This window comes from Diachasma alloeum, unplaced genomic scaffold (genome assembly GCF_001412515.2).
Source record: "Diachasma alloeum isolate Michigan unplaced genomic scaffold, Dall2.0 Dall_scaffold_00358, whole genome shotgun sequence".
NCBI lineage: Eukaryota > Metazoa > Arthropoda > Insecta > Hymenoptera > Braconidae > Diachasma > Diachasma alloeum.
Window position 1 is genome coordinate 886,026 of NW_021680497.1, and position 26,889 is coordinate 912,914.

Here is a 26,889-nt window from a genome sequence, read left to right on the forward strand (position 1 = left end):
TACTTTTAAGGGATTTCGCGCTGCGAGAATTTGGTTCCAGATTTTTAAATGCTGTTTATGATCTGCTCCTCCACCCGCTTGAACGTTCAAACTTGCGGCAATTAAGACTCGAATGTTAATTTCATTCACTCAACATTTTTTTGCTTCCGAGAAGAAGCAGGAGGAGCATCTCCGTCGATCATTAAAAGCTCTCTTTTTAATTTCGCGGTAATTCAAGGAGGAAATGAACGATAGAATTCAATGAACGGGTAGATAAATCCGCTCTGCATCTCTGTCGCATCAACGTGTTCTCACTCTGGCCAGGGCCTCCAAAGACTCCCCAGCGGTCCATGCTCTCAGTATTCTCACAGAAGCCGATCCGGTTTCACTAGAGGACTTGTCACGAGGAATTGGTGGTTTTTTTAAAAAGAATTTTGGGGAAGTTTTATTTATGAAGAGGTAATACATCCGCGGGGGGATTGAATAATTCGCGATGGGGTGGTGGCCGCTTGCGCCTCTGCTCCTCCTTTTGGTGGGTAAAATTGGCGCAGAAATTCTAACTCCACCGTATTTCAATTTGGCTGAGGGCAAGGAAATTATCGCTTCGGCTACTTGCGGTGTTGACACAACCGGACCCGAGTTGTATTGTAAACTTGTCGGCGCTAATTCGGATCAGCACGAGGATATCAATCTCATTCAGGGACAGGTGCGGATTTTTTTTATTATTTATTCGCGGTTTTTTAACGCTCTCGGGATTTCATTCAACTGAATGGAAAATTTCCATTTTTTATGCAGAAAAGAGTGAAAATCACTGTTGAACTTTATATGAAGTGAATTTTACGAAGAAAAAAATGCGAGGAAAAATGTTATTTTATGAAAAATAGAGAATTCAAGAATCTTAGAGCATGGGAGGGGATTGTTTTCTGTAGAGTTTTTAATAATTCCGGGGTTTCATTCATTGAAAATGAAAAATTTCTATTTGTTTATGCAGAAAAGAGTGTAAATTGTTGTTGGACTTTATATGAAGTGAATTTTCCGGGAGAGAAAAATATTTTTTCAATGAAAAATACAAAATTTAAGAATTTTAGAAAAGCTGAAGAGGAAAAAACTATATAATTATAACATTATTGACAGAATCAATAGAAACATCAATGGAGTGGAGATTATTTACTGTAGATAATCAAGTGTGAACTATTATTTATGATTTTTTAATATTCCGGGTATCATTCAATTAAAAAGGCATAATTCCTATTTGTTTTTTCATGTGAAGTGAATTTTCCAGAGAAGAAAAATATTCTTTTATGTAAAATAGAGAATTCAAGAATTTTAGGGAAGAGGAACAGGAGAAAATTATAGAATTCTAAAATTATTGAAAGAATTAATATCAATGAAATGGAGATTATTTACTGTAGATAGTCAAGTGTGAACTATTATTTATGATTTTTCAACATTCCGGGATATCATTCAATTGAAAATGCATAATTCCTATTTGTTTTTTTCATGTCAAGTGAATTTTCCAGAGAAGAAAAATATTCTTTTAAAAAAAAATACAGAATTTAATAATTTTACAAAATGGGAAGAGGAGAAAATTACAGAATTATAAAATTACTGCCCCAGTTAATGGACATATTTATGCAATAGGTACTACTCTCCGTAAATAGTAAAGGGTGAATTGCCATGAAGTTTCTGCATGCAAGATCTTGTTCAAAGAATTAGGATATGCGTGAGGATTAACCGCTCGCCGGGCGATCAAAGGACCTGCCACTAGGTCCTCGTTGTTTTGTAACAAAAAAAAGTGTAGGCTCGCAAAACCTGTCCTAAGCACGAAGCCATAGGGGCATTCCACGTCCTCCAAACATTCCATTACAAATATACACGATTTTTAATGAGTATTCTTCATATTAAGCGATAAATCGCGCCTTCAGTTCAACATTTTTTATTGCACGAAGAAATATCGAAAGCAATTTCTGCAGCCGAAATAAAAATCCTTGACATTTCCTCCTACAGATCTTATCAACATCTTTTTCCTCATCAACATTAACATTAACTTTGATTTTTGGCAACATTTCGCGGGAAAATGTCAAAATAAAATAAGTAAAATATCTAAAAAAAATATTTCTTTTAAAGATTAAAGTATTTCTCTGAAGAATATCATTTAAAAAAATATTATTTCTTGACATTTTCCCCTAGACCTCAGTATCATGAAATTACCTAATTCAATTCATCATGAAATTGTAATTCAAAATTCAACTGAAAGTAAAAAATCGACAGCCGAATGTTCCCCATTCCTAATCGCTGTCCTAAGCACGAAGCCATAGGGGCATTCCACATCCTCCGAACATTCCATTATAAATATAAACGATTTTGAATGATTATTCTTCATGTGAAGCGATAAATCGCGCCGTCAGTTCGACATTTTTTATTGCACGAAGAAATATCAAAAGCAATTTCTGCAGCCGAAATAAAAATTCTTGACATTTCCTCCTACAGATCTTATCAACATCTTTTTCCTCATCAACATTAACATTAACTTTGATTTTTGGTAAAATTTCGCGGGAAAATGTCAAAATAAAATAAGTAAAATATCTAAAAAAATTATTTCTTTTAAAGATTAAAGTATTTCTCTGAAGAATATCATTTAAAAAAATATTATTTCTTGACATTTTCCCCTAGACCTCAGTAATCACCTCATGAAATTACCTAATTCAATTCATCATGAAATTGTAATTTAAAATTCAATTGAAAGTAAAAAATAAAAAATAAGCCGAATGTTCCCCATTCCTAATCGCCATAAAATTTGGAGATATCTCTGGTCAAAGCAAGTAAAAGAGGAGTTAATCAGATAACAATGACCTCTTAACAGCCATTTCCCTCGAGTTTATCATCACGATGTACTAAACAACTCGATTTAGAGGCGTTTGGCCTACCCCATAGCGATGTTAGTCTAAAAATAGTTCATTTGGGCCACGGATTCCGGGTGTTTTAATGGTTTTTCGCTCGATAGGTGTGCGACTTCTGCGATCCCTCGGTTCCGGAGAAAAATCATCCACCAGAGCATGCTGTTGATGGGATGGAGACGTGGTGGCAGTCGCCGCCACTATCACGGGGGATGAAATATAACGAAGTCAATTTGACGATCAATCTGGGACAGGTAATAGCGGAATTCATGTTTCCTTCTATCAAATTCGCCCGCTTCTTGAATAGGAATATTTAATTGAGAATGGTTAGTGAAAGAAATGAATTAATTTCGATTTTTCTTCTGTTTGAGGCATTTTTTGTAAAAATTTATTGACGAAATTTTTTCTCACGGCGTTTTGTTCCTTTTGTTTAACAATTTTAGCAGTAAAATGAGAAGATTGAAGGTGCAGTGAGAGAAAAAATTGGTTCTGTGGAAAAATTTCAAGAGGAAACCACAATTTTATTCCCGAAAACTGTGTTATTGGCAAAAATAAAGAGTTTCGAGAATTTCTTGAAACGGTTTAAGTTGACTCATCTGCCCCTTGAGTTTTTGAGGAATATATTTCCGAATCTAAGGGAGATAGCGAAATTTTCGTAATTACATTTGTTGTAGCTCTCAATCTGCTCTATAAAAAAGGTTATAACAACAATTTTGCTATCTCCCTTAGATTCCGAAATATTCATTGAAAACTGGCCGATAGTCAAAATTAACTTGTACCGTTTTGCCACTTCGCTACTGAAATGTTCCCTTTGTAAATAAAAAAAACTGTTGAGAGACTTTCCATGAATACTCGAAATGATGACTGCTTATCGCGAAGGGAAGACCGATAAGCTTTCGAAATATCGAGGCAAACGATTTATCGTAAACAACTTCCTGTACTATTCAGCTCCGAGGGAAATGAGTTTATCGTTCAGATAATTCTCCCTCCGCTCGAAATAATATTCCCCGAGACTGGAATCTACGGTTTTCAATGTATTAAAAATTTCCGAGGGAACGCGCTGGGAAAAAGAATCGGGGAGGGAGATGAATAGAGGCTAGAGCACCCACAATACTGAACGTTTCTGAGAAACGACTGGGTAATCTGTGCGGTGGGCCGAAAGACCTCTGCACGGAGTGCACTAAACCCGCACATGTGTTTTGGGGGCTCAAAAGGGACCAAGAGAACCAACAAAGAGATGAGGAAAGCGAGACGGAGAATTTTCATAGGGTTCCACGCACATCTGGCCGTACTACGCCCCTCCCTCACGATTTTTTTTTCGAAAGACTAATGATCTTTACGATGTCTTGAAACCCTCAGAGAATTAACTTCGTCGAAAATAATATTGGGATTATTCGCATGTCGGGACGGTCAAGGAGATAATTAATTTTAACATTCAATTGAAATTTATTAGTTAATTCAATAGCGAAGTGGTAAAACGGTACAAGTCAATTTTGACTATTGACCAGTTTTCAATGAATATCTCGGAAGCTAAAGTAGATAGCAAAATTTTTGTTATAACATTTTTTGTAGAGCCGATTGAATGCTATAAGAAATGTAATTACGAAAATTTCGCTATCTCCCTTAGATTCGGAAATAATCCTCAAAAACTCAAGTGGGAGACAAGTCGACTTAAACCGTTTTACCACTTCACTACCGAATTGCATTTGTCTCATTTGATCCTTTGCCCATTTTAGACATTTTGCAACATTTTTATTATGCAAACTTTGGAGGTCGGATTTTGAAAAATAATTTTTTAATGGTTACCACATTTCAAAGATTTAAATGAAAATTGGAAACTTTCGATTTTGAAAAATTTATTAAAATTGATGGGAAATCCAGATTTTTGAAGATTAATATTTTTAAAATTGACTTTTTTCAGTTAAAAAGTTATTAGACTAGACATTGTTCATTGTCGACTCATTTCAAAAATCAATTTTTCGTCCAAAAAAAAGTTTTTTTGAAATTTCAGACCATTTTTCTTGTTTATTGATAAATGGAAATATTGTAAAAAAAATTTGCGTTGCAAAATGTCGTTTTTTCAACTATTGCTCACACAATTAAATTGTCATATTGACGATTAAAAGTGTCGAAATCTATATTTTCTTTGAAATTGGAATCACCCTCATTAAAAACAATAATGAGATTCCCCCAATTCCCAAATTGAAGCTTTAATCAATTCTTTTTCTTATTTAATTACCCAATTATTATATGCTATATAGTTGTCCATTCATTTGTTCTTGATTATTTTTTAAGGAATTCCACGTTGCCTACGTCTACATCCGAATGGGAAATTCCCCCCGTCCGGGCCTCTGGGTCTTGGAGAAGTCAAAAGACTACGGGAAAACCTGGCAGCCCTGGCAATACTTCTCCGATTCCGAGGCGGACTGCATCACTTATTTCGGTGTAGACAGTCACACCCCCATAACCCGAGACGACTCCGTAATCTGCACAACAGAGTACTCTAAAATCGTTCCCCTAGAGGGGGGAGAAATCCCGATTTCTATCTTGAATAACAGACCCTCAGCTTCCCATTACTTCAATTCCACTGTTTTGCAAGAATGGACACGAGCGACAAATGTGAGATTTCGTTTCCTGAGGACGAAAAATCTGTTGGGACATTTGATGTCAGTGGCGAGACAAGATCCCACTGTTACGCGGAGGGTACGTCTCAATTTTATAATTTCCAGAATTTTGAAACATAAAAACAATCGTCAATATTCTTGGAATTTGATGAAAAAATATGCTTAGTATTTAAAATTTTATGAAAAATCGGGTTTAAACTAAGTGTTTTATTAAAAAAATCAGTAATTCATATTTTTTATTCATTATTGTAGTTTAATTTAGGCTTTTGGTTGCAAAAAAAAATTTTAATCTTATTTTTTCAAAATAAAATTTTTAAAAATCGATAAATTACTCAACATTTGATGGAACAGAATGAAAAATTAATACGTAGCTCAATGTAATTTGAATATTACTGGGAAAGCAGCAATTATTTCCAAATTTTTATTATTTAATTTAGTTGGAATATTTGAGAATTGAAAAAATATTCAAAACTAGTCTGATGAATGAGACACTCTTTGTACAGTTTCCAAAATTAGAATAATATTCTATAATGTAAGGATTTGATGAAAAAAATAAATTTTGTGATCGAAATTCAATCCAAAATCGGGTTTAAACTCAGCATTTCATTTAAAACATCAATAATATTTTGGTTGCAAATAAAAATTAATCCTCAATTTTTCAAAAATAAAATATGAAAGAATCGACAAATTGTTCGACAATTGATAAAAACCAATAGTTAATTTTCCGCGCAAATTTAATTATTATACTAAAAAAAACGATTAAGCACAAACTCTTCAAATTTTTATTTTGAAAAAAATAATACTTTGGTCATTCCTTCATTTAATTGAAAAATTTGAGAATTAAAATCTCCAAAATAATAGTCCAGTGAATAAGAAACGTTTGTCCAGGACGGAGCTACGTAAATGCTTCGCCCGATTGACTCTTATCGGCTCCTCGTTTCTGTGGGTCTCTGTGGTTATACGATAAACTTAAGACCTCAAGAAATCACCACAGAGACTCGATAATGGAGCCATTGATAGCCTCGAAAAATATCTCACATTCGGACGGAGCATGGCCGCACGTCGAATGACCCAATTATAATTGCACGAACGTCTTTTTCAGTACTTCTACTCGATCAAAGATATCAGCATCGGCGGAAGATGCATGTGCAACGGACACGCAGACACTTGTGACATTCGCGATCCGAATCAACCGAATAAGCTGGAATGTATATGCCAGCATAATACGTATGGGCCGCAATGTGCCTCATGTCTTCCCGGATTTCAACAGAAGAAGTGGCGGCAGTCCACTGCATTCCATAAATTCGTGTGCGAACGTAGGTTCACAGAGAAAACAATCTACCCTATTCTGCCTACGCTGTTAAAAAAGTTTGGCTGAATTTTCCGAAAAAAGATCTTGAATTAATTTCAAAGGGAAAAAATCAATTTCAAGGTGCTCTGACAATTCAAGTAAAGTCCGATTTTTTCAGAGGCAGGGAGAAGAAAATTCCACAATTATAAATGAATCTTCAAGTGACAATGAATGTTCACTGTTAAATTCGCTTGAATTTTCAGAGAATTCCTTTAAAATTTTTGGAATTCCAGGAATTTTTAAGGAATTCCCTGAAAAATCAACAGAATCCGGAATTTAAGGATTTGCCTGAATTTTTCTGTTTCATTATCATTTTTTCCGCAATAATTAAACTAAAATTTACAGTTCCCATGAATTTTTCCATGAAAGTATGAATTTTCCGAAAAAAGATCTTGAATTAATTTCAAGGAGAAAAAATCAATGGGAAAAAGCTATTTCAAGTTGCTCTGACAATTCAAGTAAAGTCCAATTTTTTCAGAGGCAGGTAGAAGAAAATTCCACAATTATAAATGAATCTTCAAGTGACAATGAATGTTCACTGTTAAATTCGCTTGAATTTTCAGAGAATTCCTTTAAAATTCTTGGAATTCCAGGAATTTTTAAGGAATTCCCTGAACAATCAACAGAATCTAGAATTTAAGGATTTGCCTTAATTTTTTTCTTTCATTATCATTTTTTCCGCAATAATTAAACTAAAATTTACAGTTCCCATGAATTTTTCCATGAAAGTATGAGTTTTCAATGACAAAATTGCTTGAAATTTCAGTGGAAATGTTACTTGTTAAAAATTTTCTCGCGAAATTTTTAACAGTGCACTCGCATTTTAAAATAATTTTCATTCATTTCATCTCATTTATGTCTGCAAATTAATACATGTTATTATTTATGTAGGGGAGTTCCTGCTACATAATAAATAGAAATGAATAGTAATAATAATAATAAAAGTAAAGTAAATCAAGGTGGAAGAGCATGTCCAGTGAAAATAATGTTCGTTTGCGTCAACTGATGAATTTCAGAAGAAAATTCACACCGAATTTCGGCTGTCCACAAATTTTTCCCCAATTCAAATAAATTATTCTTTAATAGTTCCCAAAATTTGTGGACAATAGATAAAAAAATTGAATAAATGAATAAAATAAATCCCTGTACCAACGCGAGTTGATCCTAAATTCCACGGTTTCTCATTACAGCTTGCAATTGCTTCGGACACTCTAACGACTGTCTCTATAATTCCACGATTGACGAGCAGCGCTTGTCTCTGGACATTCACGGGCTCTACGAAGGAGGTGGTGAGTGCAAAAACTGCCAGGACAATACGGAGGGCATAAATTGCAACAAATGTAAACCGAAGTTCTACAGGCCACGTGGAAAGCCTCTGAATGCAACCGATGTTTGTCAACGTATGTACAATATCATATTTTCAACTCGAACAATCAATTTGAGATGATATAAAAACGATGAATTAAAAAATAGGTGAAATATTTTCGGTCACCAATCTATTTCGCCAAGACTAGACTTGGAAGTATTTCAAATTTATCTTTGCTTGAAAAATTTCTTTCTCAAAATCTTTTTCTATCTTATTTCTCAAAAAAACAATTTTTTCATCAATATAAATGAATTTTATATAACTTATATATATTATATATATATATTTAAATAGACAATATATATAACAAATTAAACTGACTGTAATAATTTTTTTAATTATTCAGCTAAAAAAATTTTGAAATGAGATCAAGAAGTAAATAAATGGATTAGAGAAAGAAATTTAAGGTATTTACATATCAATTGGAGAAAAGAATTTGACTTTTTGTACTCACCCTCTAGTAGCTGAAGAACAACATAATGCAGATGAATTGATGATGTTCGGTGCAATTCCTGAAAATCACTTCACTCCGCGGATGAAAAAATTTAATAGAAAAAGACAATAGAACTCGATTTTTCTTTACAACTTATTCTATTGAGATATTTCCCATAAGAAATTTACTCGCCTCAAATGTTCTAATTTTTTTTTTTCATTTTCTCGATGAGAAAAAAAGAAAAATAGAATAAAGAAAGCTTGAAAAATTTGAGCCGAGGCAATTTTATAATAAATATCTAAAAAGAATAAGTTAGGGGAGGGTGGGGCAAAACGGCCCCCCTTCAATTGTCAATAACTTGTGAATGACATTGTGAAAATTCCCAGTTTCAACTTCATTTTGAAGATAATTTTTCATTCTTCAAAACGAGCTCTAACTCATCCCAATCGGATCATTGAATCGGAAAATATTGACGATTGAAGGGGGGCCGTTTTGCCCCATCCTCCCCTATGTAGAAAAATCGAATTCAATTGATTTTTTCTGTTAAATATTTTCTATTGAACATTTCAGTAGCGAAGTGGTCAAGCGATTTAAGTCAATTAATCTTCAGTTGAGTTTTCCTGAAATATTCCCGAACTTAAGGGAGACAGCGAAATTTTCATAATAATCTTTTCCGTAGATCGAATCGAGTGCTACTAAAAAGTTAACGATAAAAAATTTGCCATCCCCCTTAGATTTCGACATATTAATTCAGTAGCGAAGCGGTAAACCGGGTTAAGTCGATTTTTACTATTGGCTAGTTTTTGACGAATATCTCGGAATCTAAAAGAGATAGAAAGATTTTTGTCATGACCTTTTTTGTAGAGCCAATAGAGCGTTATAAAAAAAGTCCTGAGAAAAATTTTGCTATCTCTCTTAGATTCCGAGATATTCAGCAAAAACTAGCTAATAGTCAAAATCGACTTAACTCGATTTACCGCTTCACTACTGAATTGAAACCCAACAGTTTTCCACGTTTGACCACGCTGCTGATTCCACGAGAATTTTCCACCGAATTCCCCGCTTCTTCCATCAAATTTTCTCGCGCGCGTGCCCCCACCTCTAACCCCTCCCCCGCCTGCTTGCAGCCTGCGACTGCGACCACTTCTACTCGACCGGCAACTGCGCGGAGTCCTCCGGCAAATGTGAATGCCGGAAGGAGTTCACCTCCCCAGACTGCGACTCGTGCGCGTACGGCTACTTCGGCTACCCAGACTGTCGTCGATGCGACTGTTACCTGGGTGGCACCGACGGCTACCACTGCGAAGCCATCGACGGTTACTGCCCCTGCAAGCCGAACTACGCCGGCCACTACTGCAAGCTCTGCGCCGAGGGTTACTACAACTTCCCCGAGTGCCTCCCCTGCGCCTGCAACCCGGTCGGCTCCTCCAACGACGTCTGCAACGTCCTGACGGGCAACTGCACCTGCAAGAACAACTTCCAGGGGCGGACCTGCGACGTCTGCGAGCACGGCTACTTCAACTACCCGCAGTGCAACTTCTGCAACTGCGACACGCGCGGCACGGAGGAGGGAATTTGCAACAAGGACGACGGAAAATGTCTCTGCCGAGAGGGTTACGGGGGTGCGCGCTGCGACCAATGCGTCACCGGCTACTACGGCTACCCGAGCTGCCGCCCCTGCAACTGCAGCACCGTCGGCTCCTCGTCGACGAGCTGCGACGCCTCGGGCAAGTGCTCCTGCCTCGGCAACTTCGCAGGACGGACCTGCAGCCAGTGCAGTCCCGGCTACTTCAACTACCCGGACTGCGTCAGCTGCAACTGCGACTCGCACGGCTCGATCGGCATCTCCTGCGACAACGACGGCAAGTGCCAGTGCCAGGAGAACTTCGACGGCGACCAGTGCAGCGCCTGCAAAGAAGGTTTCTACAACTTCCCGAGATGCGAGGGCTGCAACTGCGACCCCGCTGGCGTCGTCAAGTCCTTCATGGGCTGCGGCTCCCTCCCAGCCGGTGAACTCTGCCAATGCAAGTCCCAGGTGCAGGGGAGAATCTGCAACCAGTGCAAACCGATGTTCTGGAACCTCCAGCAGGGCAACCCCGAGGGCTGCGAGGACTGCAACTGCAACATTCCCGGCGTCATAGGCGGCATCGGCGAGTGCGACCCCAGAACGGGGCAGTGCATCTGCAAACCCGGAGTGACGAATCGCGCCTGTTCGCAGTGTGTCGATGGCACGTACAATCTCGAGGGGTCAAATCTGTTCGGCTGTTCAGTCTGCAACTGCGACATCGGGGGGTCGATCAGCTCGATCTGCGACAAGCAGTCGGGCCAGTGCGCCTGCCAGCCGCGGGTCACCGGGCTGACCTGCAAGGAGCCCCTGAAGGCCCACTACTTCCCGACGCTCCACCAGTTCCAGTATGAGGTCGAGGACGGAAGAACCCCGAGCAACAATGCCGTCCGGTACGGCTACGCCGAGGACAGCTTCCCCGGGTACAGCTGGAAGGGTTACGCCGTCTTCTCGGACCTCCAGGACGAGATAATCCAGCGGGTTCACATTCAGAAGTCCTCGCTCTACAGGATGGTCCTCAGGTTCGTGAACAAGAACAGCGAGGCCGTCCTCGGGGAGATAACCATCACCCCCGACAGCCCCTCGGAGATCGAGCAGAAATTCAAGGTGCAGTTCAGACCCGCTGATTACCCGGAGTTCGTCACGGTGGCTGGGGTTCACGGGAATCATCCAGCGGCGATGGTGATGAACCCCGGGTACTGGTCGATCAGCATCAGGACGGGGAAGAACCTGTTCTTGGACTACTTCGTCCTCCTGCCGGCTGAGTACTACGAGGCGACTCGCCTGACCCAAGACGTCGACGTCCCCTGCGAGATTGGGCAGACGGGGCTGTGCCGACACTACGGATATCCCTCCGTTGCGCAGTTCGACTCGGTGCGAGGGGCCGGAGGGTTCGTCAACGATAACGGAGTTAGGTTATCGCTGAACGAGTACTTCAGCGATCTGGATGTCCTCCAGGAGATGGGGCAGGACGAAATACCGATGATCAGTGACAGCCAGAAGGCCATTCACTTCGAACTCCGCGTGACCAAGCCTGGGGCGCACGTACTGCTGGTGACTTACGTCACCTACAGAGACGAGGAGTCGACTTCCGTTCTCAATATCGAAGCCAACACCGTGGGAAAGGGCAAGGTCACCCTCCACCCGTGCAAGTACACCAGCATCTGTCGCCAAGTGGTGACAGATCGTCTCGGCAAAGTCGCTGCCTACAGCTTCCCGACGAACTACGTCAGCATCGTACTGATTGGTGAGCCGGGCTCAAACGTGGCTATTGACTCTGTCGTGGCTATTCCGTACGAGCAATGGTCCCTCGACTACGTCAAGCCGAAATCAGTCTGCGTACGGAACAACGGAAAGTGCGTTCAAGGAATGTTCCCGGGGGCTGCTGACGCCAAGAAAGTCGAGTTCGAGACGACTAACGAAGCTCAGGATCTAGATCCACGTCCCACGGGGATCTACGACAGCGCCACCAAGCTGATATACCTCGGGGATAGCGAGGCGGTCGTCAATATTGAGACCAAAGTGCCGAGTCCAGGGGACTACGTCTTCGTGATCCAGTACTACCAGCCAGACCATCCTGAGTTCGAAGTGGACGTCCTCATCCAGAACGGCAAGTTCTACGAGGCCAAAGCCCCGGTGCCTCACTGTCCGAGTAACAGTGGCTGCAGGAGCATCATTCGCCAGCCGGACGGCAACTCCAAGTTCAATCTGATCGAGAATGTCGTCCTGACCTTCCAGAACCCGAGGAACAACATCTGGCTGGACTACATCCTGATTATCCCAGCTGAGCAGTACGACGAAAAGGTCCTCAAGAAGATTCAGTTCGACCAGACGAAGGAATTCCTGAAGCGCTGTGGAAACAACCACTTCTACATCAACACGACTGAGGAAGGCTTCTGCAGGGATTCGATCTTCTCGTTGACGGCGGACTACAACAGCGGAGCATTGAACTGTGGGTGCTCCCTCGAGGGAACCACGAGCTTCGAGTGCGAGAAATTCGGGGGTCAGTGCCCCTGCAAGCCGAACATCATAGGCCGCCGCTGTGACATCTGCAAGACAGGTTTCTTCGGCTACCCGAACTGCAGGCCCTGCAACTGCCCCAGTACAGCCCTTTGCGAACCGGAGACGGGCGAGTGCATCTGTCCGTCTAGAGTCACGGGCGAGCGCTGCGATCGCTGCGAAGAGGGCACCTACGGCTTCCACCCGATTATCGGATGTGAGGAGTGCAACTGCAGGCCCCACGGGGTCCTTAACGGCGATCTCCAGTGCGACCTCCTCAACGGCACCTGCAGGTGCAAGGAGAACGTCGTCGGCCGTCAGTGCGACAAATGCCGACCCGGCTACTCGCAATTCCCCTACTGCGAGAAATGCGACTGCGATCTCAGAGGAACAACAGCGGACGTCTGCGACCAGTTCACAGCGGAGTGCCACTGCAAGACGAATGTCCAGGGCTCCGCCTGTGACATTTGCGCGGAGGGCACCTTCAATCTGCAGCCAAACAACGAGGAAGGCTGCTCGAAGTGCTTCTGCTTTGGCAAGACGACTCGCTGCGTCTCAGCTAATCTCTACAGAAGTCACACCTTCGACATGGTCGACTGGGACATCGCGCTGGTTAACGACAAGACCGGCGAGGTTACGATACTGGAGGCAAGCCCTCAGGAGTACAACGATACCGACATCATCATCAATCTGACCCAGAATGAAACCTTCAACAACGTGATCTACTTCTCAGCCCCTGCAAGCTACCTCGGCAAAAGGTTGACGTCCTACGGAGGATTGCTGAACTACACGGTCCACTACAGCACCGGACCCTTCGGCAAAGCTGTCGCCGGTCCAGACGTCGTCCTCGTCGGGGCGGAGTCGGTCGTGTTCTACTACGGCGACGAGCAGCCCCCGTCGTTCACGAATTTCCACGCGTCGGTGGAGCTGATCGAGACGAATTTCTTCACGACGAAGAGTCAGCAGGTCTCCCGGGAGCAGTTGTTGGTTCTCCTGGAGAACCTCAAGGGGATATACATCAGGGGGACCTACTGGGAGGCGAGCATCAAAGCCTCTCTGTCGGACGTGACTCTAGACACGATCACCGACAGCTACAGTAAACACAGCGTTCTAGCCAATAGCGTTGAACAATGCCAGTGCCCCCCGAACTACCAGGGCCTCTCCTGCGAGGAGTGCGCCCCAGGATACTACCGCGTGGAGTCCGGGCCGTACGGGGGCTCCTGCGTCAAGTGCCAGTGCAACGGCCACGCCGAGATCTGTGACGTGAAGACTGGAGTCTGTCATGACTGCAAGAACGGCACCACTGGCGATCACTGTGAGCTCTGCGAGGAGGGCTACTACGGCAATGCCACGATGGGAACCCCCTCGGACTGCCTCATCTGCGCTTGCCCCCTTCCGATCCCCTCCAACAACTTCGCTACCAGCTGCGAGGTCAACGAGGCCGGCAACAAGATCAGCTGTAGCTGCTTCCCAGGGTACTACGGGGCCCGCTGCGAGTCCTGCGCTGCCGGATTCTACGGGGATCCGAACATCGAGGGGGACTTCTGCAAACCCTGCGAGTGCTCCGGGAACATAGACACCAACGAGGTTGGCTCGTGCGACTCGATCACCGGGGAGTGCCTCCACTGTCTGAACAACACGTACGGCGAGGCTTGTAATCTCTGCGCTCCTGGGTTCTACGGAGACGCTGTGGAACGGAAGAACTGCCAGAGCTGCAGCTGCACGCAGTGTGGAATGGACAAGTGCGACAGCTACACCGGACGTTGTCAATGCAAGCCGAACGTCATCGGAGATTCCTGCGACAGGTGTGCTGTGGATCATTACGGATTTGACTCCTGCAACGGATGCCAGGCCTGCAACTGCGGGCTCGCTTCGGAGGTGAGCCAGTGCGACGAGGCCACCGGACAATGCAAGTGTAAACCCGGAGTCACTGGGAGGCAGTGCGACAGGTGCATCGCCGGGTACTGGAATTATGGGGCTGAGGGGTGCAGCTCCTGCGGGTGTAACACCGGGTACTCCATCGGGGCATCGTGTGACACCGCCACTGGCCAGTGCTCTTGCCTGCCGGGGGTCATCGGGGAGAAGTGCGATCACTGCCCCTTCAGGTGGGTCCTCAAGGAGGGGGACGGCTGTTACCAGTGCGACTCTTGTATCCATGACCTGCTCGACGTCACCGACGAACTGCAGTCGATTCTGGCGCCCGTTGCTCAAGAGTTTAACACCGTCGCGGAGAGCTACTACACGAACCAGCGGTTGAAGTTCGTCAATGATACCGTCAATGAACTCTACCCGAAGGTGCGTCTCCTAGACCCCGGCAGGATCAACTTGACTCCGGTGCAGCAGGAGATCGCGCGTCTCGATCAGGACGTGTCGAATCAGAAGCGGACAGTGGAGTACGCGGCCGAGACCAGCAAGCATTGGAAGGATGGGGCTGAGAACACCCTGAACGACATGAACGCCTTGGAGTCCGACGTCAAGAAGGAGATCCGCTTGGTTAATAAAATCATATCGGAAGTTCAAGCCCTCGCCACGAACATTGCCTCGGGGGATGGGGCGAAGATAGACAGTGCGTTGAAGGAAGCTCAGGAAATCTTGGCCAGAATCCAGGGCGTCTCGTTCATCGACTTCCGGGACAAGGCGACTGATCAATCCATCAACGCGAATGTCCTGGTGTCCGAGATGATGGAGTACAACATGCCAGTGAGTGATTTGAGCTCGTCGACGGCATCACTGGGTGTTAAACTACGGAGTTTCGGAAACAAGCTTGACGACTTCATCGACAACGCGGATAAAGCGGATGAGTTTGCGCGTTTAGCGAGGACATTTATCGACGAGAGTAAGAGGGTCACTGAACTGGGGAACTTCGATATGATTAGAAACTCTACAGCGGAGACTGAGGACGATGTCTCGGCTGGAGACAGACTGAATCGAAATGCGACTGAGATCCTGGCTGACGCTGTTGTGACGTTTGAATCTCTGGATGACCTGGCGAGAAGACAGGACGAGGCTTTCTCGAGGCTCACTGAGACCCTCGACCACAACGACGATGGCCTCTACGACATTCTGGACACCGTGCAGAGGGCGACGGATCACGCTGAGGACCTCCACAGGCTATCCCTGGAGTTGGACGACGTTCTCACTGGGACCAGGAACACCAGCGCGGTGAGAGCAGTGTCTGCCTACAGGGACATCGAGACAGCTATTCAGGTGGCGAAGGAGGCTGCCAACGAGGCCGTCGAAGCGGCCAACAACGCGACCAATCTGTCAACTGGAATCGGCGCCAGATCCAGGGACGCTTATGACAAGTCCCGCGAGCTCAATCTATCTGCGGAGGAGGCTTTAGCCAAGACGGAGGGAAAACTCGAGGAGGACCTCGATCAAGCGAAGCAAGACGCCAACGTATTGTCCCGGACCAACCGAAGAAACGAGGAGACTCTCGACAGAATCAACTCAACCCTGAGCAATCTCCAGGTGCCCACGGATTCTCTGATTGAAGATGCCACGCGAGAAGCTGAGGGGATCGAGGATCTGATCCAACGGGTTCAAGACCACATGAAGGACGTGGTGGGACGGGTGCCAGACGACCTCCAGAAAACTAAGAACTTATCCAAAGACACGTCGGACTCGATTCGCGACATCTCCCAGGCGAAGAAGCAGTTGGATTCTGTCAGCAAGGTCGTCCCCGACATGTCCGATCTCCTGAACAGACTCGGAGAGAAGCAGAGAGCGATGGACAAAGCTGGGAGTGACTTGAAGGGGAAGATTGAAGCTCTCAAAATGAAGATAGCTAACGCCAGAGAGTTGGCTGATAGATTCAAGACAGGATTAACTTTCTACAGGAACACGACATTGGAGCTGAAGAACCCGGAGAGCCTTCCCCTCCTGGCAACCTCCACAAAGCTTTCGGTGTACTTCAAGACGAATAAGACGAATGGATTCCTGCTGTACCTCGGAAACGAGGCTCGTCCCACCACACCCCGTCAGAAGACTCACGACTTCCTCGCTCTGATGATCGAGTCTGGGTACCCTGTCCTGGTGATCGACCTCGGTTCAGGCCCCGTCAAGATAGTGAACAACAAATTCGTCTCGGACAACGTCTGGCGGCAGATAATCGTCGACAGAACCGGGAAGAACGTCAAGCTGATCGTGAGAGAAGACGTCGGGGGTATCGAGAAGTACCAGGAATTCGTCGAGGAGCAGGTGCTCAACGGCACCTACTCGATCTTCGATCTGGACCAGAAGACCTCGAAACTCTTCGTCGGGGGTTACGACTCGTCCTTCCAAATGCAAGACGCGGTGACAGCCTCCTCCTTCGAGGGTGAAATGGAGGATCTCGTCGTTGGAGACGTGCCCGTCTCCTTCTGGAACTTCAAGAAAGGCGAGAACAACCGGCAGGTCGCGATGGAGCGGGACAAACTCGTGGACTTCACCCCCGCGACTGGATATCGTTTTGACAGGAACGGCTACGCGATCATCGGAATGAAGAACTCGAACATCCGTTACGACTCGCAGAAGTCCGGGATCAAGATGCAGTTCAAGACCCTGAGCGAGGATGGACTGATGTTCCTCATGGGCAAAGGAAAGCACTTCTTCGCGTTGGAGATGAAGAATGGCCGGATCCTCTACCAATTTAACCTGGGCGACGGTACGGTATCGCTGATGTCCCCCAATAAGTACAACGACGGCCAGTGGCACGTGGTGGAGGCCAGGAGACTGGGTGGCGCTGGAGCCCTGGATGTCGACGGTGTTCATGCCGGTCAGAACGCGAGTGAAGGTGACATGAAGGTCCTGGCATCCACGGACCACGTGTACGTGGGAGGCTACCCCCCTCACATCCGCCATCAGCACAGATCTGTCTCAAACGTCGGCTTCGAGGGCTGCATCGACCAACTTTCCATCCTGGATACCCCAGTGGATCTGACCAAGAACCTGCAGGCGTTCGGTGTGATGCCCGGTTGTCCCACAAGGTTCGCAAGCCTAGTCTCCTTCGAGGAGGACGCGCCCGGGTACGTGCGGTGGTCCAACCTCTCAGCGGACGCCGCCCTCCAGATAAACCTCAAATTCAAAACCCTCGCGAGGGACGCCATCATCTTCTACGCGACGAACCCAGAGCAGACGACAAGCAGCGTCCTGAGACTGACAGACGGAGTGTTGACGTTCAGAAGTCACGGCGACGAGATCCGAAGTAGTCAAGCTGGCAACAAGTTCAACGACAACGAGTGGCACGTGGTGACGGCCACCCACGACCCCGAGGCCCTTCGACTGGACATCGATGACGCCGAGAATTACCAGTCTACGCAGTACCCGCCGCCCCTCAACATCAAATACGGCAATCTATATATCGGGGGGATTCCCAACGCTGAGAGGGACTCGTTCATTGGCTGCATAGGTGACGCCACCGTCAACGGCGGGATTATAAACTTCGCTAACACGAAGGAGCGGCCGAATGCGCTGTTGGACAAGTGTCTCGGGGGTGAGGGCTCGTCGGCGACGGTCACAGAACGACAGCCGGCTGTCTGGCCACCACCTCTGATTACCGATGTAGACGCTATTACCATGGCCAATACCGAGGCGAATATTGTTCACGTGGAGATCGATCACACTGTGGAGCCCGAGAGGGAGGGCGAGGGCCGAGTGACGATTCCCCCACCCACCGAGGAAGACCTGGAGGTCATACCCACGAGACCTCCGGAGTCTGATCAGTGCAGGCTCCCGTACGTACCGGAGAGCGATCCTGACAGCGAGAATGCCTTGAGGTTCGGCACAGCCAAGAACAGCAGGCTTGAGTACAGGTCCCTCAGCGGAACCTACAGGGATGCCTACGACTTCCAGATCGACCTCAAGACCATGGCTGACGAGGGCATCGTCTTCTACGCCTCGGAGCTGACGAGGAAGAGTTTCATCGCCGTTTACGTTATGAATGGGAGGGTTCATCACACTTTTGATTGCAGCACCGGCCCCGCGCTGCTACAGAGCGATGTCAAGATCAATGACAATCAGTGGCACACGATTGTCTTCAAGAGGAGAAATAACTTTGGGGAGCTGATTGTTGACGATCAGCCCCCTGTTGCTGGGTACTCCCACGGGGAGGTCCAGACTTTGCATGTTCATCCGCCGTTTTATGTGGGAGGGGTGCTTCCCGAACTGGCGGCTAGTGTTCACGAACAGATTGTAAGTTGGGGGTAATTGGGGTGATGGGGTGGGCCTTGAGGGGAGTGGCATTCATTGAATTTGTGTTATTAGGGAATCAATAAGACATTCAGTGGGTGCCTGGGCAACTTTATGATGAATGGACAGTCACTGGGAGATCCTGAGGAGAGGGTTGGGGTCATTCGGTGCTCCAAACGCGTGGAGCCGGGATTGTTCTTCTATCCTGGCAATGGCAGCAATTTATTCAGAGCACGTACGTGAAATAACAGTAATTGCAAATGCATCGTCGTTTACATTTTGAATTAGTCAATTGGTTAATATGACTCGACAATTTCTTAATTATTAAATTAATCATCAATTAAATATTCAAATTCCGAATAATTTTATCTATTGATAATTGAATTCGGAGGATTAACGATTATTTAGCTAATCGAGAATCGTTTTATGAAATTTGGATTTATTCCCGCAATAGTCAACTGAAAATTTGGAATATCAAGTGTTTTATCATTTTTCAAATTTTAATGAAAATAAGTAAACTTTAATAATTTTAAGGTGCCACTTCTTTTAATATTAATAATCTAATTGATGCCGATTCCTGTTAGGGAATGAATTATCAGTTTTCAAAATGTTTCAGTGGATAAGTTCACTGTTGGGAGGACAATTGATATCCAGATGGACATAAAACCGAGGACCACAAGTGGTCATTTATTATCAATCCATGGTAAACGCGATTTTATTCTCCTGGAAATGGTGAATGGCACCATCAAGTTCCTGGTGAAAACTGGAAAGGGAAGTATCGAGACTTCGTTCGATCCGACGACTCCACATTCTCTGTGCGACGGTCATTGGCATAACATCAGAGGTAATGATCGGGCAATATTTGTGAAAAAATTTAACAGAGAAGCCAAGCTTTTTATTAAGCTTCATATGCATTCACATGCATTTATTCCATTGGGATCTCTCCTGTAAAAATTCTTGGGCATGAATTTTCCCAGTTTTTTCACGTATTTTGTAATCACAATAATTTACGTAGAAAAATCAAAATCTATTCATTTTTTTCCATCGAAAATGCATCAAAAACTAATAGTTTTTTTTTAAGTGCTTGTTTCCTTCATTCAATTCTTTCATACGTCGTTTTAATATCTTGTAGCCGTGAAGCAGAGGAATGCGGTGCTCCTCTCGGTGGACCACGCAGCAGCTCCGCCTGGCATAGGGGCGAAGAACACAGCGGGGGTGCTGTCGAAACACCCCATATTCATCGGAGGCCATCCACTTCTGGGCAAACGACTGCGTGGCAGCACCTCGCATGCCCAGTACGTTGGTTGCATCAGAAATATCATTATAAATAATCAGGATATTCCACTCAATCCAGAGCGGACTTATGGGCACGTTATCACTGGTGTTTGTCCCACCATTTAAAATTCTATTTTATACTGCAGAGAGGAATAAAAATTACTATCCTAGCCATTTTTATTCTTACTATTGTACTGTGGGAAATAATCTTATTTCACACTGTCAGAACTGTTTCTTCAAAAATTAACTCCTCACGACAACAAAAACAACGACGTGTCATTTTTTGTAATTAATTTCACGATGATAAACACTCAGTGTAATTTACCGTTTAATTTTTAATAGTTGTTTGATTGAAAAAATCAATAAATGTTCGTATATGTGTAGAATTTTTTCTTTGCTATTTTTTCTGTAGAAAATTTCTAGGCATGAAAGTGGAAAATTTATATCTATGAATTTTCATAGAACAAATGTGAAGAGAATAACTCATGTGATAAATCAATCCACATTTTTCATCAAATAGTAGTTTTGTAATCAATTTTTATGTGCGTTATCAATAGTTGTGAAGAGCTACTTCTTGAAGGTGAATTGGAATAAATTATGTAAGAAGAACTGTATAAAATTTTTAAACACAAAACAAATGGAAAACTTTTTCAAGAATAAATCATGAAATCACTCGATTTCAACTCATTCATCTCTCTTTTATTATTTTGTATTTAAAAAAAAGTAAATTACATTATAAAAACACAACATTCTGGGGTGATCCAAAAATGGAGGACACTGAATTTAAGGAGAGGGCCAGAAATCATACTGTAAGTATTAAAACCTTACGAACTAATATCGAGTTAAGCGCAAGTAATGACACAGCAAGTACAGCCGAATAATCATTAAAAAACATGTAAATACCGAGAGACGTAAAGAACATTAGTTCCAGAGAAATTAATCACGATTATCTCTTCTCAACGTTGATTTTAAAACTGGCGTGTACATTGTATTACTCGTCGCAAGTAATTATCATTGTGACAATAGAAAGTTGAGTGTATCACAGTCTTAGTTATTTAAAATAATTAAACGTGTGGAATTTTATCGTTTTTACACAAAAAGTCTCGACATCGTCATATGAGGCTCTCGTTATTTTTCGTTCATGCGATAGATCGAGCTTTCACGCATGACATAATCCCTAGGAAATTCTATTCTTCGTTTGTAGATTTTTAACAGAAAATCAGTAGCTTTGCCATTCGGTTTTTATATGCGATAAGGAAATTCTATGAATTTCGATTGTTTCATACAATTTGTTTTATTCAGTTTTCATCTATGTGAATCTTTGGGTAGAATTTTGCAATTTGAAACAAAGAAAGAAATTTTGAATTAAATTTTCTAGTAAAAACCGCAAGGAAAAACTACTAAATATTTCTCCTAGCAAATTGGCAAAAACAATCAATTTTAAGCATTTCTCGAGTTTTTGTTCATTTTTCTTCTTTTTTCTCATCACAAATTTTGAAATTCGCGATGAAGAAACCAATTTTCAATTAAAGTTTGGACATTTCCATAGCATAATCCAAATCTATTGATCTTGTCTATCACATATTTTATATGAATAATCATATGAAAACCGCAAGAAAAAACTACTGAATATTTCTCCCAACAAATTAACAAAAAACAATAAATTTTAGACAGAATCTCTCGAGTTTTCTATACGTTTCATCCCCCAATGGCATGTAAAATCATACTGCCCGCAATGTAAATTTCCCATTCATAATATTTAACTCACAGGTATCTCGAAGTAGTGACTACAAATGCCGAATGTTCTGTGCCCATTTTTCACTCAATACCGTGGGCAAAAATCATAACGAGCCCGGGCTCCACCATCATATCCTCAGGCATGTGGGCATTGTCGCAGTAGAGTACAAGGACTGCTTGTTTACCAGGCACACGTTTGCAAACGTAATTCTCGTACTGTCTTCGTGAATTCTGTCGTGTTTCGAGGGAATTCAAGCCTGGTGGCCATTTCCTCTCGTGACAGTTCTCCATCAGCTCGTCGATAACGTGGGGAGGGCAGTTGTACTCTGATAACGTTCTCTTGATCATCGTCTGGGGGAAAATTAAAATATATCCATCGTAAAATGAAATTTTTTAGTTTTTTTGGGGAACTTATTTCGAAGGGATTTTTTATATAAGAAATGGGCTTGAATTTTCCTATTTTATTTCTTCAATTTTGTAATGATAAATAAAAAAATATGATAAAAGAATTTATGTTCATCAATATTATATAAGAGATTCTGAAGAGACTAGTGCATACTGAAGAATTAAAATCTATCGAGGTTTTTAATCCATAGAATTCGATAGCGCATTCACGAGACAATTCTATTGAATTTCGATAGAATTTTTTATTAGTTTTTGGTGGATTCTATTGACATATTTTTATAGAATTTCCTCGGCTCAAATTTTCTAAGCTTTTTCATTCTAGTTTTGCTTTCTTTTCATCAAGAAAATCAGACAAAAAAACTTGGAAAATTTGGACCGAGAAAATTCTATAGAAAGAATTTTTTTTTATTGAAGCCTATACTTATACATGTTTTTTTTTAAATTTGGATGTGTAGGGGAGTCTGGGGTAAAACGGACACTTTTGACTTTTTTAAAAATCTTAATGAGGCGTTGAAATGTTGATAAAATTTAATAATTTTTTTTTCAATACAAAGAACAACTCTTTCTCTCTGTGACGAGCCTAAACTGAGCTCAATTGATAAATCTGTTTCTGAGTTATAAATAATTTTAAAAAAGTCCAAAGTGTCCATTTTACCCCACCCACCCCTAGATATAACAACTTCCAAATTCTTAAGTCTAATTGTATTCTCAGTTCACAAAGGAACTTCTCTAAGGAACTTGTCAATGAATTTCATAACTATTGGATTCAGAATACACACAATGTGGGACGAGATATTAGGAAATTAACAATGTTTCGCAATTTCTTCTTGTTTCACCTTTATTATATTAATATTGCTGATATTGACCACACAATGCCCCGTGGAAGAGGAGCTGTATTAATAATAGAACCTTCAATAGAAATCCACCAGAACTCCAAGTTTTTCTATTAAATTTTGTCATAAGTGTTGTTTCATCGTCTTCAAAAAATAGTGTCCTACCTGTAACAATTCATCAGGTGTGGATATCATGCCCCCCCACCTGGTGACCCTAGCCCTGGGAAGTGTCGAGGACCATCTGACAACCTCATCCCTCTCCATCTGATCAGCAATAGCCCTCATGGCTGGATTGGAGACCCTCATGGCGCGCATAAAATCCTTCAACAAATTGATCTCCCTCCTCTGCTCATTGATCTGAAACTGCTGCTCCCCGAGCTCCCTCTTCATATCACTGAGCTTCTGATGCTGCGACTGTATCAAACTCCTCAGCTCCCTCACGCAGTTGTGATCCTTCAACTCGTCCTTCGGGATTATGAGGTTGCAGCCCTGCTCGCATGGCACCGGCCTCTTCGGATTGAACTCACACTCGTCCAGGTGACTGACCAGACTGTCGAGTTTGATTACCGCTTGGCAACCGTACCTCATGTTATCACAGTTGATGCAGAGCCGTGCCAGGAGATTACGCAGTATTCGGGGCACTGGTCGCAGTTGGGCCGATGTTATTGGGGTTCTGTCGAGGGGACACGTGGGCTGACGATTGATCCACTCGTTGATGCACAGTCGGCAGAATGCGTGCTCACATACCTGAGCCTGCAACACATCACTCATCTATTGCTATTCAGAAACTGCACTAGACGCACGATAAAATGTTGGGGAAAAAACTTGCGATTTCGATGGAAAATTCTACTGCATTTTTGTTGGAGTTATTGTGAAAATTATTCTAATTTTTAATGATTTTATGGAAGATTTTTTCCGCAGGTTCACTGCGTTTTGTACGGAACATGTCCAACAGAAACTGTTTCGTAGAAATAATCAGTATTATTTCATATTTTACAACTTTTCTGAGTTATTTTCTATAAAAATTCCTCGACATGAATGTTTTTAGTTTTTCCATTCTTTTTTTTCTTTCACTGAAAAAAGGGAATAAAAAACGGGTAATTGGGGCTGAGGAGTTTCTATAGAAAATATCTCTATAGAATAATTTGTGGAGAAAAATCGAATTCTATCGATCTTTTCCAACTTTTCTGAATCATTTTCTATAAAAATTCCTCGACATGAATATTTTTAGTTTTTCCATTCTTTTTTTTCGTTCACTGAAAAAAGGGAATAAAAAACGGGTAATTGGAGCTGAGGAATTTCTACAGAAAATATCTCAATAGAGTAATTTGTGGAGAAAAATCGAATTCTATCGATGTTTTCTGTTGAAGAGAAACCCATGCGCTGCGGTAATTGGCCAAAAGCTGATAGAAAGTTGATTAGGAAATCAATAGAATTTTCTAGTTAAATCGCTAGCTTTTTCTCCGCAATTTTTCGTACGTGTAAATCTGTGGGTGTTCTCGGAAAAAGAAGTGTTAGAATGAGATCGTCAAATGAATTTTATTTATTGAATTGGGTAAGAAATAATATAATTGAGTTAATAATACTGGATACTTATTTCCCCATTTTGAAAAATCATCCAAGATCGCAATCAATTAATTAATTAACCAATTTCATTCGCCCTTTTAAATCCAAGTTTGAAGATTGATGACATTACATTGCTTTTTTTCTAACATCACAAGTAAGAAAAACTTTCACAAAAAACCTGGCGGATTCGCTAGACAATTCTATTGGACAAAGAATTCTAGCGCAAAGATTCAATTTTTTATACAACTTATTCTATTGAGATATCTCCTATAGAATTTTCTCGGCTCAAATTTGAAGTTTTTTGTTTGATTTTTTTAATGAAAATTCAAAATAAAATAGAATGAAAAAAACTTGGAAACTTTGAATCGAGGAAATTCCACAGAAAATATCTCAAGAGAATAAGTTGTATAGACAAATGAAATTCTATTGACTTTTTCATTTAATATTTATTATTGAAAATTGCAATAGAAAGTTCAACAGAAATCCAACAGAATTTTCTATTCAAATTCATTAGATTTTTCTATTAATTTTTTTCGTGCAAGTTGGGGTGTGTTTTCTCCATAAATAAATAATAATATATCCACTGGCCTAAAACGAGAATGATTTAAAAAAAAGTACCTGTACAGGATCTTCGAGCACTCCAGAGCAAATTGGACAGATGAGTTCCTCATCAACTTCCCCCTGGAATCTATTCACATCGAATCCCATATTATCTTCAGCTGTTGACGCACGTATTATTTACAACTCCAAAATCACCACAGAAAGTATTTATCACGAAAAATTCACAGAACGTCTCGAGGAATCATCTCCGTTCATTGACGCAGTGTTATTAACACCCCATCGATAATGAAAATTGCACTTGTGTAGTAGAGCACATGCTCCATGAGATCACAAGAGGTTCATCGTCCCAATTTCAAGAGCGTCGATAGCACCTCGGAGACACAAGTCTGGAAATACCGGTAGGTAGACGGTAATGACGTTTTTTTGGTGTTCTCGGTAGACTCTGAACCCTCTGGACAGTCACAAAAACTCGACACCACATGTAAGGGCTTGAGATTTCAGTTTGTCGAGATGAGTTTCAGGGAGACTGCAATATTTTCGTCGTAAAAATAAAGTAGAGAAATTATTGCACTTTTGCGTTCGCTTTCGCAGTTGAGGGGATTGAAGTAACGGGTTTATCACTTTCTTGGGATTGACTCCAATCAACTTCAACGAATCTCTGACTGTCCATATGAGGAATGAGAGAGGAGGTGTGTGCAGACACTGCGCCATCTTGTGTTGGATCGAAGCGCGTGCTGACTTTTTGATTGTTTCGAATGAGATCCGATTAATTAGCCCCTCAAGTATAGATATTCAAAATTTTTATTTTTTTCCTCATTGAAGTAGTTTTGAAAAAAACTGCGAGCTGATAAAAAACATTTGCTAGTTAGTACTTTTTTTTTAATGAATTTTTGAAAAATCACCTCTGCAAAAAAAAGGCGTTATCCCCTTTATTTAATTATTTCCAAAAAATTTTATCACCAATCGATAGCAAATTGTTTGAAGATTTTTGCGAGTGTTCTCGATTGGTGATAAAATTTTTTGGTAATAATGAAATAGGGGGGATAACGCCTTTTTTTCAGGGGTGATTTTTCAAAAATTTATTTTAAAAAAAGTACTAACTGGCAAATGTTTTTTATTAGCTCGCAATTTTCTTCAAAACTACTTCAATGAGGAAAAAAATTAAAATTTGGAATATCTATACATGAGGGGCTAATTGATCGGATCTTTCGAATGAACTTAGGAGATTATCACGTATGAAAAAATCGTATAGAAATTTTCTATACGGATTGCGTATAGAATTTCTACAGGATTTTCGTACGTGACATTCGGATATTTCTATACAGATATTTTTTATACAAATTATTTCTATACAATTTCTATAAGTTTGATTCTATGCGATCCACTGTCACGTGTATAGAAACATTTCGTATGGAGTTGCGACATTTCTCTACGTTTTTCTCTGGAGCGTTTAGACATCTTTCGTATGAAAACAACAATTTGTGTATAGAAATAATTCGTAGGGGAGGGTGGGGTAAAACGCACACTTTAAACTTTTTAAAATTATTCATAACTCAGAAACAAATTGATCAATTGAGCTCAGTTTAGGCTCCTGACAAAGGAAAAGAATTGTTCTTTGTATCGAAAACAAA

The 26,889-nt window shown here is 42.3% G+C and overlaps 2 protein-coding genes across 3 annotated transcripts; one reads left to right on the plus strand and one right to left on the minus strand.

The window, feature by feature from the left end:
• Positions 1 to 472: 472 nt before the first annotated feature.
• LOC107041178 (laminin subunit alpha) lies at positions 473 to 20,847 on the plus strand. Its single transcript, XM_015261613.1, has 9 exons — positions 473 to 685; positions 2,984 to 3,130; positions 5,172 to 5,579; positions 6,603 to 6,816; positions 8,042 to 8,251; positions 9,778 to 18,884; positions 18,957 to 19,116; positions 19,498 to 19,725; positions 20,014 to 20,847. Exons 1-9 carry the CDS (start codon positions 473 to 475, stop codon positions 20,280 to 20,282), a joined length of 10,956 nt encoding a protein of 3,651 aa, XP_015117099.1. The 3' UTR covers positions 20,283 to 20,847.
• LOC107041179 (E3 ubiquitin-protein ligase NRDP1) lies at positions 20,834 to 26,032 on the minus strand. Of its 2 annotated transcripts, none has more exons than XM_015261615.1 (3): positions 25,316 to 26,032; positions 23,297 to 23,884; positions 20,834 to 22,244 (listed from the first exon to the last, which is right to left on the minus strand). In XM_015261615.1, exons 1-3 carry the CDS (start codon positions 25,403 to 25,405, stop codon positions 21,975 to 21,977), a joined length of 948 nt encoding a protein of 315 aa, XP_015117101.1. In that variant the 5' UTR covers positions 25,406 to 26,032; the 3' UTR covers positions 20,834 to 21,974. The 2 variants fall into 2 exon arrangements, with proteins under 2 accessions (XP_015117101.1, XP_015117100.1); XM_015261614.1 differs by having other exon boundaries at positions 23,297 to 23,902.
• Positions 26,033 to 26,889: the final 857 nt, after the last annotated feature.

Coding starts and splice junctions, on each gene's coding strand:
- LOC107041178 (XM_015261613.1), top strand. CDS start 473: ATGGGGTGGTGGCCGCTTGCGCCTCTGCTCCTCCTTTTGGTGGGTAAA. Junction 686..2,983: donor TCAATCTCATTCAGGGACAG/GTGCGGATTTTT, acceptor TTCGCTCGATAG/GTGTGCGACTTCTGCGATCC. Junction 6,817..8,041: donor CCATAAATTCGTGTGCGAAC/GTAGGTTCACAG, acceptor TTCTCATTACAG/CTTGCAATTGCTTCGGACAC.
- LOC107041179 (XM_015261614.1), bottom strand. CDS start 25,405: ATGGGATTCGATGTGAATAGATTCCAGGGGGAAGTTGATGAGGAACTC. Junction 23,903..25,315: donor TGCTCGAAGATCCTGTACAG/GTACTTTTTTTT, acceptor GAATAGCAATAG/ATGAGTGATGTGTTGCAGGC. Junction 22,245..23,296: donor CACCTGATGAATTGTTACAG/GTAGGACACTAT, acceptor ATTTTCCCCCAG/ACGATGATCAAGAGAACGTT.